Below are 14,681 nucleotides of genomic sequence, written 5' to 3' on the forward strand. Positions count from 1 at the left end.
TATAATCAAACAATGTATTTTTTTTTATTTCTCTGCTTGGGACGGTGTATCTGTATTCAAAGCAATATATAAATGTAAGTTGTTTACCTGTGAATGTTAAAATTATTCCAAGAATTGATCTTTTCTCTTTAGACTTAAATATAAACATTTATGTTCCTTTGTCATTAGTTCTCTTTTATTTTATGCAGTTCTTGTCAGACCAACAGTAACTACAAAATTTGTTAACTCGTTGATGTTCAAATTGTAATTCTTGAAGAGAAACCATTTTTATGAATTACGGAAAAGATCACTGGGAAATGAAGAATCTTGGGATAATGATGCTTTGCTGTTGTGATCAATATGATTTTTTCCTCAATCACAACTGATTTAATGTGACCAACATACACCTTCAAAGTGAATTAGTTGGGTTTGGTGCAAGTCAGTTAACTGCATTAAAGACATTCATACTGCTGTTACAGTTGACAGCTGCACCTACCAGCACAATGGGGACAAAATAGGAAAAAAAAAGCAGCATTGGGTTGCTGAGCTGCTGGAAAACCAGATCCATTCAGAAATATTCCTTTAGCCATGGCTTCCACAACTTCTATCCAGCAGCACTTTGATTCAGGACACCTAAACTAAAAACGTTTTTCATATAAATTTCCTTTGTAAGGAATGATAAATATTAGCAAAGCAATGTATATTTATACAGTGTTTTGTTTATCTGCAGGAGGGGAACAGCCTATCCCACTGTGGAATGAACATGATATTTTAATGGATGGAGAAAAGCCAAAAATTTTGCTATACTCTTTGAACCTGCAGTTTAAGGTAATAACTTCAGTTATAATAAAACATAGAAGCTTAAATATAGACAAAGCTTTGTAGAATCAATTGTACATCAGACTTATTTGCGAGCCTTTTAAAGAAGAATTATGGTCCTGAAAAATTCCAGTTCTTTTGTTTAATCGATATTCTTTTGAGGCAAATCAAATTGTCAGTTGTGTGTGGTATCACTATAAGGGAAGTGACACGTGGCTCTTGTGCCACTTCCACAACCAAAAGGAAACACATCTAACAGTAAAATACATGATGCAGTGGTAGACTCCCCATTATTCAAGTACAGCCAAGGTACAAGTGAATTTGAATTTTGGCTTTCTTGTGAGGGGTATGAATCCATATAAGAATGTTGTGCGGTGGATCTGATGTGAGTTAGAATAACATAATGGTATTTAACTTTGCTAAATTGATTTTTTTTTATAGTGAGATATTCATTATAATTAAGTGCATATAAACATAAGGGGCAATTCTCCTATCCCACTGTGCCAATTTTTTAATGTGGAGATGCCAGCGTTGGACTGGGGTAAACACAGTAAGAAGTCTCACAACAACAGGTTAAAATCCAACAGATTTATTTGGTAGCAAAAGCCACTAGCTTTTGGAGCACTTGCTGCCCTTCGTCAAGTGAGTGACAAAGGCGCAGCAAGAGCTCCGAAAGCTAGTGGCTTTTGCTACCAAATAAACCTGTTGGACTTTGACCTGATGTTGTGAGACTTCTTACTAATTTTTTAAGCAGCGGGCCAGGACAATCTCACGGCGGGCAATGCATGGGATTCACTGGCATCTGCTTCACACTGGAAATTGACAAAAAGGTGTGGAAATGATATAACTACTCATTTCAATATTATTTGAATATGATTATCGGTCCTGGGACTGAACTCCCTGGGCCCACTGCCTCTCCCGTCCCACCAGAGTATTTCATCCAGTGTGATTTGCCCAGTGTAGTTCCCCACTTTTGGGGAACTAGTGGCCCAATCCCACGGAGTGAAGGGGGGGGGGGGGGGCGGGCAATCGGAGCCCTTGAGGGAGTGGGTGGTGCCCCCAGGCATGGGCACCCTGGCAGTGCCAGTCTGTACCAACTGGCACTGCCCAAGGGGCAAAGTGCTAATGCCCAGAGGACATCTTGGTACTACACATCAAGGGAGAGGGGCCTCTTTCGGGCAGGCCTAGGGGCAAGGCTTGATGGGGTGGGGCCCCAGGGAGCGACCAGTGGGGGTGGAGGATCCCACTGACACTCTGCATAGGGATCCGTCAGGGAAGGAGGGAGGCCAGCATTCAGGGGGAGGGTGGGTTCAGCATGCTGGAAGGGGTGGCTGGCACTTGGTGGGTGGGGGGGGGGGGTGGAATGTTACTGTCTTGGTGGAGGGGGGGGAAATGCCTGGAGATTGTGGTAGACTTGGTGACGGGGGGGAGGGGGTCGGAGCTGGAACCGGGAATGTTCGGAGGGAGGGGGTTTTTGGAGCTGGAACCAGGAATGTTCAGGGCAGCCACCAGACTGGGGGGGAAGTGGAGAGTCAGTGTTGCAGAGGTTGTGAGGCTGGGGCCAGTGAAGCTTCAGTGCAGGACCACTGCACGTGCACTGATCTCAGCATGGACAGATCGACACATGTGCAGTGGCCCACTCAGCAAACTGAGTTCAGCCTCCCCAGTGGGAATTGGCCTCACCCCTGAAATTTAATAATACTCATGCTGGTGTGGGAGATTCTTCTCTGAACACCCACTGATAAAAACAGCGCTAATTACTCCAGTTTTCTTATGAATTTTTTTGGAAGAATTCTGCCCATAATGTTTGCTGCGGTTTTGTTTTATTTTCCTCTGATTCATTTGATAATTTTGAGTGCCACGTATCATTTAGTGATTGCTTCAAGGTCTCTATAAGTATCTTTTGTATATCCCAATCAGATTTTTTATTTGCATGAGTTCCAAAGAAAAAAGATTTTTGTTCCCAGTTTTCTCAACTTCAGTTCAGGTGGTGACTTCTGGCTGGGTACCGGAAGAGAGATTCTGTTTGATGGATATGTAATTTTCCTAAGTTACTTCTTGCAAGATATATGCAACATGATATTTTATTCAATTTGCATTTTTAGAATTATAACAAATATTTCAACAGATGTTGCATTCAGGTGATGCATTCTGTTCTGATTAAATTTTAGCAATGTCCAACTGCATTAATATTTTCAGTGGAGCAAGTATTGGGACAATTGTTTTAAGTTTAATTTGCTATAACATATTGGGAAAGAATCAAAAAAACATGAGATGCGAATTTTAGAATCAGTGTGCACTGTGTTTGCTTTCTACTTAGGGTATTCAAGTTACAGCAACTACCCCTTCCATGAGAGCTGTGAGATTAGAGACTGGATTAATTGAACTGGAACTTTCAAATCGCATCCAAACTAAGGCTCAGCCTGGTGCAGGCCGTAATAGCAGCTATTTGAAACTGTTTGGCAAATGTCAGGTTGACTTGAATCTGGCATTAGGACAAATTGTCAAACATCAGGTATATATTATCACATTCTAAATGCTAACTGTATAGCCGTAATTTGCACTTCAATGCTTTGCATATTCCAAAATGTGATCTAATGAAATTGAGAAAAGGAATTGTTTTGATGATGTACAGAAAAATAGCTAATATATAAAATGTATTAATCAATCTGTTGTTTTAAATAAAACAAAATGGGCAGTCACACTGGCTCATCACGCTTGTTGATCAATGTGGTGAGCTGGTAAGATCACGAGAGAGGCAAAAAACCAGGTTCACGCCCGGTGTCTCACCTCTCGAGATAATAAGAACAAAAGAACTAGGAACAGGAGTAGGCCATCTGCCCCTCGAGCCTACTCTACCATTCAGTAAGATCATGGCTGATCTTTCCATGGACTCAGCTCCACTTACCTATCCACTCACCATAACCCTTAATTCTTTTACTGTTCAAAAATTTATCTATCCTTGCCTTAAAAACATTCAATGAGGTATCCTCAATTGCTTCACTGGGCAGGGAATTCCACAAATTCACAACCCTTTGTGTGAAGAAGTTCCTCCTTAACTCAGTTCTACATCTGCCTTCCCTTACTTTGAGGTTAAGCCCCTAGTTCTAATTTCACCTGCCAGTGGAAACAATTTCCCTGCTTCTATCTTATCTATTCTCTTTATAATCTTACCTTTTCTATAAGATCTCCCCTCATTCATCTGAATACCAATGAGTATAGCCCCAGTCTACTCGGTCTGTTCTCATAAGCCAACTCTCTCAACTCTGGAATCAACCTAGTGAATCTCTTCTGCACACCTTCCAGTGCCAGTATATCCTTTCTCAAGTGAGGAGACAAAAACTGCATACAGCACTCCAGGTGTGGCCTCATCAGCACCTTATACAAGCTGCAACATAACTTTGCTGTTTTTAAACTCCATCCCTCTAGCAATGAAGGACAAAATTCCATTTGCCTTCTTAACTACCTGTTGCACCTGCAAACCAACTCCATGTGATTCTTGCACAAGGACACCCAGGTCCCTCTGCACAGCAGCATGCTGCAATTTTTTACCATTTAAATAATAGTCCATTTTGCTGTTATTCTTACCGAAATAGATGACCTCACATTTACCAACATTGAACTCCATGTACCAGACCCACACCCATTCATTTAGACTATCTATATCTCTTTGCAGACTTTCAGCATTCTCTGCACACTTTGCTCTGCCACTCATCTTAATGTCATCTGCAAATTTTGACACACTACACTTGGCCCCCAACTTCAAATCATCTATGTAAATCGTAAACAATTGCAGTCCCAACAATGATCCCTGAGGCATATCACTAGTCACTGATCACCAACCCAAAAAACACCAATTTACTCCCACTCTTTGCTTTCTGTTAGTTAACCAGTCCTCTATCCATGCTAATACATTACCTGTAACAATGTGCACCTTTATCTTATGCAGTCCTTGGTGCGGCACCTTGTCAAATGCCTTCTGGAAATTCAGATACGCCACATCCACAGGTTCCCCATTGTCCACTGCACATGTAATGTTCTCAAAGAATTCCACCAAATTAGTCAAACATGACCTCTTTATGAACTCATGCTGCGTCTTACCAATAGGACAATTTATATTCAGATGACTTGCTAACTGCCTTGATGATGGATTCAAGCATTTTTCCTACTACAGAAGTTAAGCTAATTGGCCTATAGTTACCAATCTTTTGTTTACCTCCTTTTTTAAACAATGGCATCGTATTTGCTGTTTTCCAATCTGTGGGAACCACCCCAGAGTGGTTTTTTGTATTTTGAATTTTGGTAAATTACCATTAGTGCATATGCTGTTTCTCCTGTCATCTCTTTTAGTGCCCTTGGATGCAATCCATCAGGACCGGGAGACTTGTTTACCTTTAGCCTCATTAACTTGCCCAACACTGTCTCTTTTGTGATAACAATAGTTTCTAGATCCTCACCTGCCATAACCTTCCTGTCATCAATTTTTGGCATGTTATTTGTGTCTTCCACTGTAAAGACCGGCACAAACTACCTGTTAATGTCTCAGCCATTTTCTCATTTCCAGTTATTACATCTTCCTTCTCATCCTCTGAAGGACCAATGTTTATTTTAGCCACACTTTTTCTGTTTTATATATTTGTAGAAACTTTTGCTATCAATTTTTATATTTTACTCTCATAATCCATCTTACTTTTCTTTATAGTTTTCTTCGTGGCTCTCTGTTGACCTTTAAAGATTTCCCAGTCCTCTAGGTTCCCACTAATCTTTGACACTTTGTATGCATTTTCTTTCAATTTGATACCCTCCTTTATTTCCTTAGCTATCCAAGGCTATTATCTTTTTTTCTACAATCCTTCCTTATCACTAGTATATACTTTTGCTGAGCACTGTGAAAGATTGCTTTGGAAGTCCTTCACTGTTTCTCAATTGTCCCACCATAAAGTTTTTGCTCCCAGTCTTTCTTAGCCAACACCTCCCTCGTCCCTTTGTAGCCTCCTTTGTTTAAGCACAAGACACTGGTATTGGATTTTACCTTCTCATGCTCCATCTGTATTTTAAATTCAACTATACTGTGATCGCTTCTTCCAAGAGGATCCCTAACTGCAAGATCATTAATTATTCCTGTCTTATTACACAGGACCAGATCTAGGCTAGCTTGCTCTCTGCCGGTTCCATTTCATACTGTTCAAGGAAGCTACTGCGATACGTTCTGTGAACTCCTCCTCAAGGCTGCCTTGACTGACTTGGTTTGACCAATTGAAATGTAGATTAAAATCCCCCAAGATAATTGTTGTATCATTTTTGCATGCCAGTTATTGTTATGTTTATTTCTCGCCCTACCATGATGTCATTATTTGGTGGCCTACAGACTGTGTCTATCAGTGACTTTTCCTCTTACTATTTCTAATTTCCACCCAAATGGATTCAACCTTTTTTTTCCCATAGAATCTGTATCATCTCTCACTACCACCCTGATGTCGTCCTTAAATATCAGAGCTACACCACCTCTCTTAGCTTCAGGTCCCTCTGAACAGTCTGATATCCCTGGATATTTAACTCCCAGTTGTGACTATCCTTCAACCATGCTTCTGTAATGGCCACCAAATCATACTCGTTTGCAATTATTTGTGACGTCAACTCATTTATCTTGTTTTGAATGCTACGCGCATTCAGATGAAGTGTCCTTATGCTAGTAATACTGGCATTGAGCCTGGGACTGAATTGTCCTTGCTCGGTTACCTTAACAACCTTGCCGGTGAAGAACCTTAATCACCTGACGTGATGGCCTCGGTAGAAGCCATTTAAGACCCATGGGTGGTCAGGGTAGAGGGACAGTGCCCTCAGGTAATGCCAGTTCCATTTATGTTGATGTTTTATTTATTTGTTGCTGCTAAGAAATAAGAACAGGAGTGGCCATTCAGCACTTTGAGCCTGACAGCCCTCAAATGATCAGAATTATTGAGATCAGTTTCAAAATTTGCCAAAGTATGATTTGAATTCAGAATGTCTGTTTTGCTAGCTTGTACCACAACTGCAACAAAACTCAATCAGAGGAGGTGGATCTTTCTGGAAATTAGGTAAGACAAGGAGAGAAAACTGAGGAAAATAATAGAGAGACATGCATTTGTGAAATCTATAAGCACCTCCCTTTGAGGCATTTCCATTGTGGATTTCCCCACCACTAACATTCTGAGATCCACCATTGATCTAAGAATCACAAAACACTGGCTATAAGAGAGGTCAGAGGCTGGGTATTTTGCACCTCATGATTCCACACAGTTTTGCTGCCACCTTCAAACCACAAATTATGAATGTGATAGAATAATCTCCACTTGCTTGGATGAATGCAGGTTCATAATGCTCAAAATGTGGTCATCGTCCAGGTGAAAACAACCATTTGATGGTCACCCCAACACAACCTTGCATGTTCACTCCTTTCACTAGCACAACATGACTGCAGTATGTACCACCCATAAGATCTTCTGTAGCACGCATCACCTATGCTAATTGGTTTATTGCCTCCAATTGAGTGTAAGGTTCCATATTTAGTCTCTCCTATTAAACTAGTGTCCTGTGACCTAGTAATTTAGGATGCTGACTGTTAATTCACAAATAGAGGACAACATTCTGGGTTCCTGGCTCAAATCCAGTCGTGGTAGATGTTTTCAATAAAATCGTGCTGTCAGGCTTGGTTGAGTTGAAAAATTTGGGTTCTCTTGTGGTTTTGCAGTACAAGGTCACAGAACTGGTAATCCACAAACTTAGAACAATGCCCTGGCATGTCAGGCTCAAATCCACCATGGTAGATGATAAATTGTCCTGTTGCAAATATGAATGAGCTAAAAAAAAAATATGCTAACTTTTTTCCCTTGACGAAACCCACTGTGATCGATATATTTATACTTGATCTAATTTATATGTTTCATGTTCCTCTCATCTCAATTTCTTTTCAATTAAAAGCTACCATTTATCACTTCTATCAACTAATCAACGTATATTTCTAAATTGATTCTTCATTAATTTTGGTACTAATGAAACTTCCATGATATCTGTAATATCATACTTTGCTTGGCTGATGTAAAACTGTTGACCCTAAATTTAATTTTTATTCCTTGTGGGCAAAGATTTGGAGGGTTTGTTTATCACATTCCCTTGTTATTTCTTGCTTTTGCCGCTGTTACGCTTTGACACCCAGCTATCTTCTCTAGTTTCTCTAATTTCATCATTGCCCATGGGGGTTGCTCTTACCAGTTTGTCCTCTGTTTAAATTTTTCACCGTAGCATTAACTTTTAAAAATATCTTACTCCTTTTTTTGTGTTTCAACTTCAGGTCTATGAAGAAGCTGGTTCAGACTTTCATCAAGTAGCATATTTCAAAACACGGATTGGATTGAGGAATGCACTTCAAGAAGAGATCAGTGGCGCTTTTGATAGAGAAGCTGTTCTCATCACACTTAGTCGACCAATAATATATGCACAACCTGTGGCCTTTGACAGAGGTATGCTTTTCTAACTGTCAGTTGACGTAGAGATGCATCAACTGCATTATCTGAGGATTTCAGTAGATTGGAGTTCTGACCACTATTCTCAAACCTCTTCAGCTGGTGCTTTCAGTCCCAGGAGTTCTCTATCCAGTGTCAGCAAACTGCAACTTCTGGCCTCGTATTCTTGCAAACCATGTATCACAATCTGTAGCCAACCTAGTGTAATTAGACTCTGTGCTGCCCCTCCACCTCCCAATTATTCCTGAAAATGATATTCTCCTTTACAGCAGCTACAACATGGAGTATCGTACCCTATAATATTGCTGGGCCAATCAGCAAGATGAATGCTGCCAGTCAGCGAAATCATATAATTTACCCCCTCTGCTACTAAATCCCCCTGCCTCCTCAGTGTTGCTGAATCTCATTACCTCAATCCCAATTGTAAGTGCTGTTGAATCTCAGCACTTAACCAACTTGCTGTGCACTCAAGGCTTTAAAAAGCCTTAGAAATGTGAGATGATACATTTTGTTAGGAAGAACATGGACAGACAATATAAAAAGATACAATTCTTAAGCAGGAGAAAGAGCAAAGGGACCTGGATAGATTATTGAAGGTAGCAGGACAGTGGGAAAGAACATTTAATAAAGTATACAGTATCCTGGCCTTTATTAATAGGGATGTGATATACAAGAGCATGGAGATTGTGCTGAGCTTGTACAAGACACTAGTTAGACTTCAATTGCAGTACTGTATACTGTTCTAGGTGCCGAGTTGTAGGATGTATGTGAATGCCTTGGAGACAGTGCAGAAGAGGTTTACAAGAATAGTTCCAGGGATGAGAAATTTCAATTATGAGGACAGATTGGAGAGGTTGCAATTCTCCTTGGTAAGGAGAAAGCTAAAAAGAGATTTTCATCGAGGTTTTCAACATCACGAGGGGCTGGACTGAGTGGGTCGGGAGAAACTGCTCCTGCATGTAAAATGATCGCAAATCAAAGGACGCAGAATTAAAGTGATTTGCAAAAGAAGCAAATGTGATGTGAGAAAATATTTTTTCAAATGACAAGTGGTTTGGGTCTGGAATGCAGTACCTGGAAGTGTTATGGAGGCAGGTTTAATTAAGGCACTCGAGGGAATTAGATAATTTTTTGAATAGAAACAATGCACGGAGTGATGGGGAAATAGCAGGGGAATGGCACTAAGCCATAATGCTCATTTGAAGAGTTGGTGCCAACACAATGACCTAATGGCCATCTTCTGCACCATAACAATTCTCTGGAAAAAGTAGTGTGCATAAGCAAAGGAACATTTAATAATAAATAATATATTTACACATGTGTTGGAAAGCTGATGAGTTGCGGAATTTGATTCCCAAAATTCAAATTGAAAAATTGTGTAGTATTTAATATGAAAAAAGTGACCAATTTCAATCATTGTAAGTAAATGACCCTGATAACACATTGTGCGTTCCATGGCCCTTAGTTACTAAGTTTAATTTTACTTACTAATCTTACAAGTAGGCTTACATTAACAATGCAATGAATTTACTGTGAAAATCCTTGAGCAGTCATACCCCGGCGCCTGTTTGATAATGGTTGTTGATATAAAACAATACGTGATCAATTCATTCAGAGCGAAACCATGTTTTAGAGATGCAAATCAACCTTTCAACCAAATGTCCACTACTGCGCACTGGATTCTGTACATGTTTGTTTAAAGTAAGGCAGGTATGGGAATGGCCAATTCAACAACAAAGAATGACTAAGAAAGTGATAAAGAAAGGAAAGATAGAGTATGAAGCTAAACTATCTCTAAATATAAAAAATGATAGTAAAAGTTTTTGCAAATGTATAAAGAAGAGGAGACTGGCTAGAGTGAATGTTGGACCCTTGGAGGATGGATAGCGGTGGGTAACGAGGAAATGGCTGAGGCTTTAAATAAATTTTTGTGTTGGTCTTCGCAGAGGAGGACACAGGTAGCTTGCCGAATATTAAAGATGGAAGGATGGTAGGAGATGAGGTCCTTAATGCAATTACTGTCACTAGAGAGTTTGTGCTTGATAGACTAACGGGACTGACGGTAGGCAAGTCCCCGGGACTGGATGGAATGCATCCCAGGGTTCTGAAAGAAATGGCAGAGGTGATAGCGGATGCCTTAGTAATTATTTATCAAAAGTCGCTGGACTCTGGGGAAGTGCCAGAAGATTGGAAAACGGCTAATGTTACGCCACTGTTTAAAAAGGGCAGCAGGCAAAAGGCAGGGAATTATAGGCTGGTTTGCTTAATGTCCGTAGTTGGAAAAATGCTAGAATCCGTTATCAAAGAAGAAGTAGCAAGACACCTAGAAAAGAACGGTTTGATCAAGCAGATGCAGCACGGATTCGTGAAGGGGAAATTGTGTTTAACGAATTTATTGGATTTCTATGAGGATGCGACTAGTGCAGTAGACAGAAGGGAACTGGTAGATGTAGTGTTTTTAGATTTCCAGAAGGTGTTTGATAAGGTGCCTCACAAAAGGTTGCTGCAAAAGGTTAGGGTGCACGGAGTTGGGGGTAAGGTGTTAGCGTGGATTGAGGATTGGTTATCTAACAGGAAGCAGAGAGTTGGAATCAATGGGTGCTTCTCTGGTTGGCAGTTGGTGACTAGTGGAGTGCCGCAGGGATTGGTGCTGGGGTCTGAACTGTTTACCATATACATAGACAATCTGGAGGAGGGGGCTGAGTGTAGGATAACAAAATTTGCTGATGATACGAAGATGAGTGGAAAAGCAAATTGCATGGAAGGCGTGGAAAGTCTGTAGTGAGATCTGGATAGGCTGAGTGAGTGGGCGAGGACCTGGCAGATGGGGCATAACGTTAGCAAATGTGAAGTTATTCACTTTGGTAGAAATAATAGTAGGAGGGATTATTACTTAAAGGGTGAAAAGCTGCAGCATGCTACAGTGCAGAGGGACCTGGGGGTCCTTGTGCACGAATCGCAAAAACCCAGTCTGCAAGTGCAGCAGGTGATCAAGAAGGCGAATGGAATGTTGGCCTTTATAGCAAGGGGGATAGAATATAAAAGCAGGGAGGTCTTGCTGCAACTGTACAGGGCACTGGTGAGGCTGCAACTGGAGTACTGTGTGCAGTTTTGGTCACCGCATTTGCAAAAGGATATGTTGGCCTTGGGGGGAGGACAGAGAAGGTTCACCAGGCTGATACCAGAGATGAGGGGGCTAGCCTATGAAGAAAGATTGAATAGACTGGGCCTGTACTTGTTGGAGTTTAGAAGGCTGAGGGGGGATCTTATAGAGACATACAAGATAATGAAGGGGATAGATAGGGTAGAGGTAGAAAGATTCTTCCCACCTAGAAAGGATAGCAGAACTAGAAGACACAGCCTCAAAATAAGGGGGGGAGCAGTTTAGATCGGAATTGAGGAGGAACTTCTTCACTCAAAGGTGGTGAATCTCTGGAATTCTCTGCCCATTGAAGTGGTGGAGGCTACCTCGCTGAATATATTTAAGTCACAGGTAGATAGATTTCTGATAGACAAGGGAATTAAGGGTTATGGGGAGAAAGCGGGAAAGTGGAACTGATCCACTTCGGATCAGCCATGATCTTATTGGATGGCAGGGCAGGCTCGAAGGGCTAGATGGCCTCCCCCTGCTCCTATTTCTTATGTCCTTAAATTTGGAATTTGAACTAATGATGGTATCCTTTAATCCAAGAGAATATTTTGATTGCCACTTTTTGAGAGAGAAAGTTTTGCAGTTAGCTTGTGATATAAAGTAAAAAGTAAGGTGTGCATGCCTCATTCGTCTACATCTTAAATTAAGATCAGCACCATAAAGCTATAACACTGATTGTTGGTTTCATACATCATGTTGCCACTGAGTTAACTATTTGTCATGCCAAACTCTTTGTGGAGGATTGAAAAGTCAAAATAAAAGTGACAAAAACAAACCTGATTTACATGGGTTTTTTACTTGATTATAATTCACCAATTCATAATATTCAATTTTTGAAGCTGTCCTTTTCTGGCTGAACTACAAAGCTGCTTATGATAACTGGAATGAACAGCGAATGGCACTACACAAGGATATTCATGTGGCTACAAAAGAAGTAGTTGACAAACTGCCTGGAATTCAGCAAACCTCAGCTCAAGCGTTCGGCACACTGTTTTTGCAGCTGACTGTGAATGATTTGGGTATCTGCTTACCTATCACTAGCACTATACAGGTACCATATTAATGCACAACTGGAAAAACAATTATCAGTTAGCTACATTGAATTTGCAATGCGACATTAATAATGTTCAACTGCTTGCCATCTTTAATTAAATTATGTTTTTCTTGCTATTTGCATTATTTTATTCCCTGAGCATTGATTCCTTATTGAGGCACCATTCTTTGGGGCCAAAGTCACTCTTTACTCTCGGCCAAACGGCCATTCTTTTCAGCAATTTTGCTCTCTCTAACTAAGGGATTTTGATTCTACTTAAGCCTAAGTCTTGCTCTGGCTGAAATAGATCACTCAAAGAACAGAACTCAAACTTGGAACTTCACTGGTTTTTATGATTCAGTTAGTCTCTGGCCTTAATATCTTGGTCACCATGGGATTCTCCAGTACTTTGTAAAAATTGGAATGTGAACATTTGTGAACCATCAAATTGTAGCTCTTCCCCAGTCCCTATTTTACTTTCCATCATATGTTGGGAGGAAATGTCTTGAAACTTATATAAATTTATCACATCTCAAATGTCACACTTGAAAATGTCACAGTATTTTCCTTCAAAGACCTTTCTTGTCTTTCACGTGCAAGAGACTTGGTGCTTTTCACTGTTGTCACTATCAGCTGCCAATTAACTTGAATGAAGGGCCTCAACCAGAAAGCAGACATTGGATCACAATAAATACTGAGAGTGCAATCATGTTATAGTTATAAAATTCAGTTATAGAATGAATCCAGTCAATCTCACCAGGTTACATATTTGCCTTCAAGTCTCAGACTTTACTGCTGTAACTTGCCAAATAATAAGAAAGTGATCACAGTGCACCTTGACTTCAAACTGGATCTTGTGCACTATTCCATCTTGTTCCAGCTCTCTCATCCTCCGTGTTACATTTCCTAATCAATTGCTCCACTCCTCTTCTGTGCTTAACTCTTTAATTTGGTTTTGAGCCTCACTGAGAACAGTACCATAGGAGATCCAGGAGTAGTTAATGGTAAAAGAAAGCACAAATAAACGAGTACATTACATAACACTAAATATTATTTTAACCATATTTGAAAGCAACTATTAATATTATGTGCAGTAAACGCTAACATTGAATAACAAAATAGTTAGTAGCTCAAACTGACCCAGTTTAGACTGAAAACCTGTTGTGATTAAGTGTGGAAAAAATTACTTGTCATTTTTGTTATAAACCTAAAAACAATATGCATAATACAATGTTGATACTATTGTCACCTTAACTTTTTGAAAACTAAACCCTAAAAAAATTTTTGAAATTTATTAGATTTAACACATTATTTGTCATTCTTCTATCCATCATTAAAGACAAAAATTTTCCATCTTCATTAAAATAATTTGTTCTGAATAGAAGTAGTCACTGATTCCTGGCTGATTTCTGGTTAAAAAAAATGTTTTAATGAATGACAAAGCATATAAAACTTGAAATAATTAAAATACTTTTTACTCTAACATTAGGAAGTCAGAAGCCATTGTTTGCAGTGTCTTACTTCAAACTCTGCCCCCTATCTACTGGTAACATCCCAACCAGTCCGTTCATAGTTCACATTGTTTTCGAGATGATCTTCTGATGTCATATTCATGCCATCACTCAGTCTGCCAATTTTCATCCTTGTACATCATCCAACTTCGCCCCTGTTGCAGCTCATCTGCTGCTGAAACACTCATTCATGCTTCCATCACCTTAAGACTCAATAAGAACATAAGAAATAGGAGCAGGAGTAGGCCATCCAGCCCTTCGAGCCTGCCCCGCCATTCAATAAGATCATGGCTGATCTGTCGCTGCTCAGTTCCACTTTCCCGCCCTCTCCCCATAACCCTTAATCCCCTCTCCTATCAAAAACCCATCAACCCGCGTCTTAAAAATATTTAGCGAGGCAGCCTCCACCACTTCAACGGGCAGAGAATTCCAGAGATTCACCACCCTTTGAGTGAAGAAGTTCCTCCTCAACTCCGTTCTAAACCGTCCCCCTTTTATCTTGAGGCTGTGCCCCTTAGTCCTATTGTCTTTTTTGAGCGGGAAGAGTCTTTCCACCTCTATCCTATCCATCCCATTCATCATCTTATACGTCTCAATGAGATCTCCTCTCATTCTTCTAAACTCTAACGAGTACAAGCCCAGTTTATTCAGCCTCTCCTCATAGCTCAACCCCCTCAACTCCGGCA

The 14,681-nt window shown here is 40.3% G+C and overlaps 1 protein-coding gene across 8 annotated transcripts in view; it reads left to right on the forward strand.

Moving 5' to 3' along the window:
• The window catches only part of kiaa1109 (KIAA1109 ortholog), a 487,987-nt gene that overhangs the window by 341,392 nt on the left and 131,914 nt on the right, over positions 1–14,681 (forward strand). For all 8 annotated transcript variants that reach the window (XM_080193511.1, XM_080193510.1, XM_080193515.1 and 5 more), the window contains 4 exons: positions 710–807; positions 3,119–3,313; positions 8,129–8,297; positions 12,291–12,502. In XM_080193511.1, the coding sequence (XP_080049637.1) occupies positions 710–807; positions 3,119–3,313; positions 8,129–8,297; positions 12,291–12,502 (674 nt within the window). The remainder of the gene's footprint in view (positions 1–709; positions 808–3,118; positions 3,314–8,128; positions 8,298–12,290; positions 12,503–14,681) is intronic.

This window comes from Carcharhinus amblyrhynchos, chromosome 1 (genome assembly GCF_965287045.1).
Source record: "Carcharhinus amblyrhynchos chromosome 1, sCarAmb.v2.hapA, whole genome shotgun sequence".
Taxonomy (NCBI): domain Eukaryota; kingdom Metazoa; phylum Chordata; class Chondrichthyes; order Carcharhiniformes; family Carcharhinidae; genus Carcharhinus; species Carcharhinus amblyrhynchos.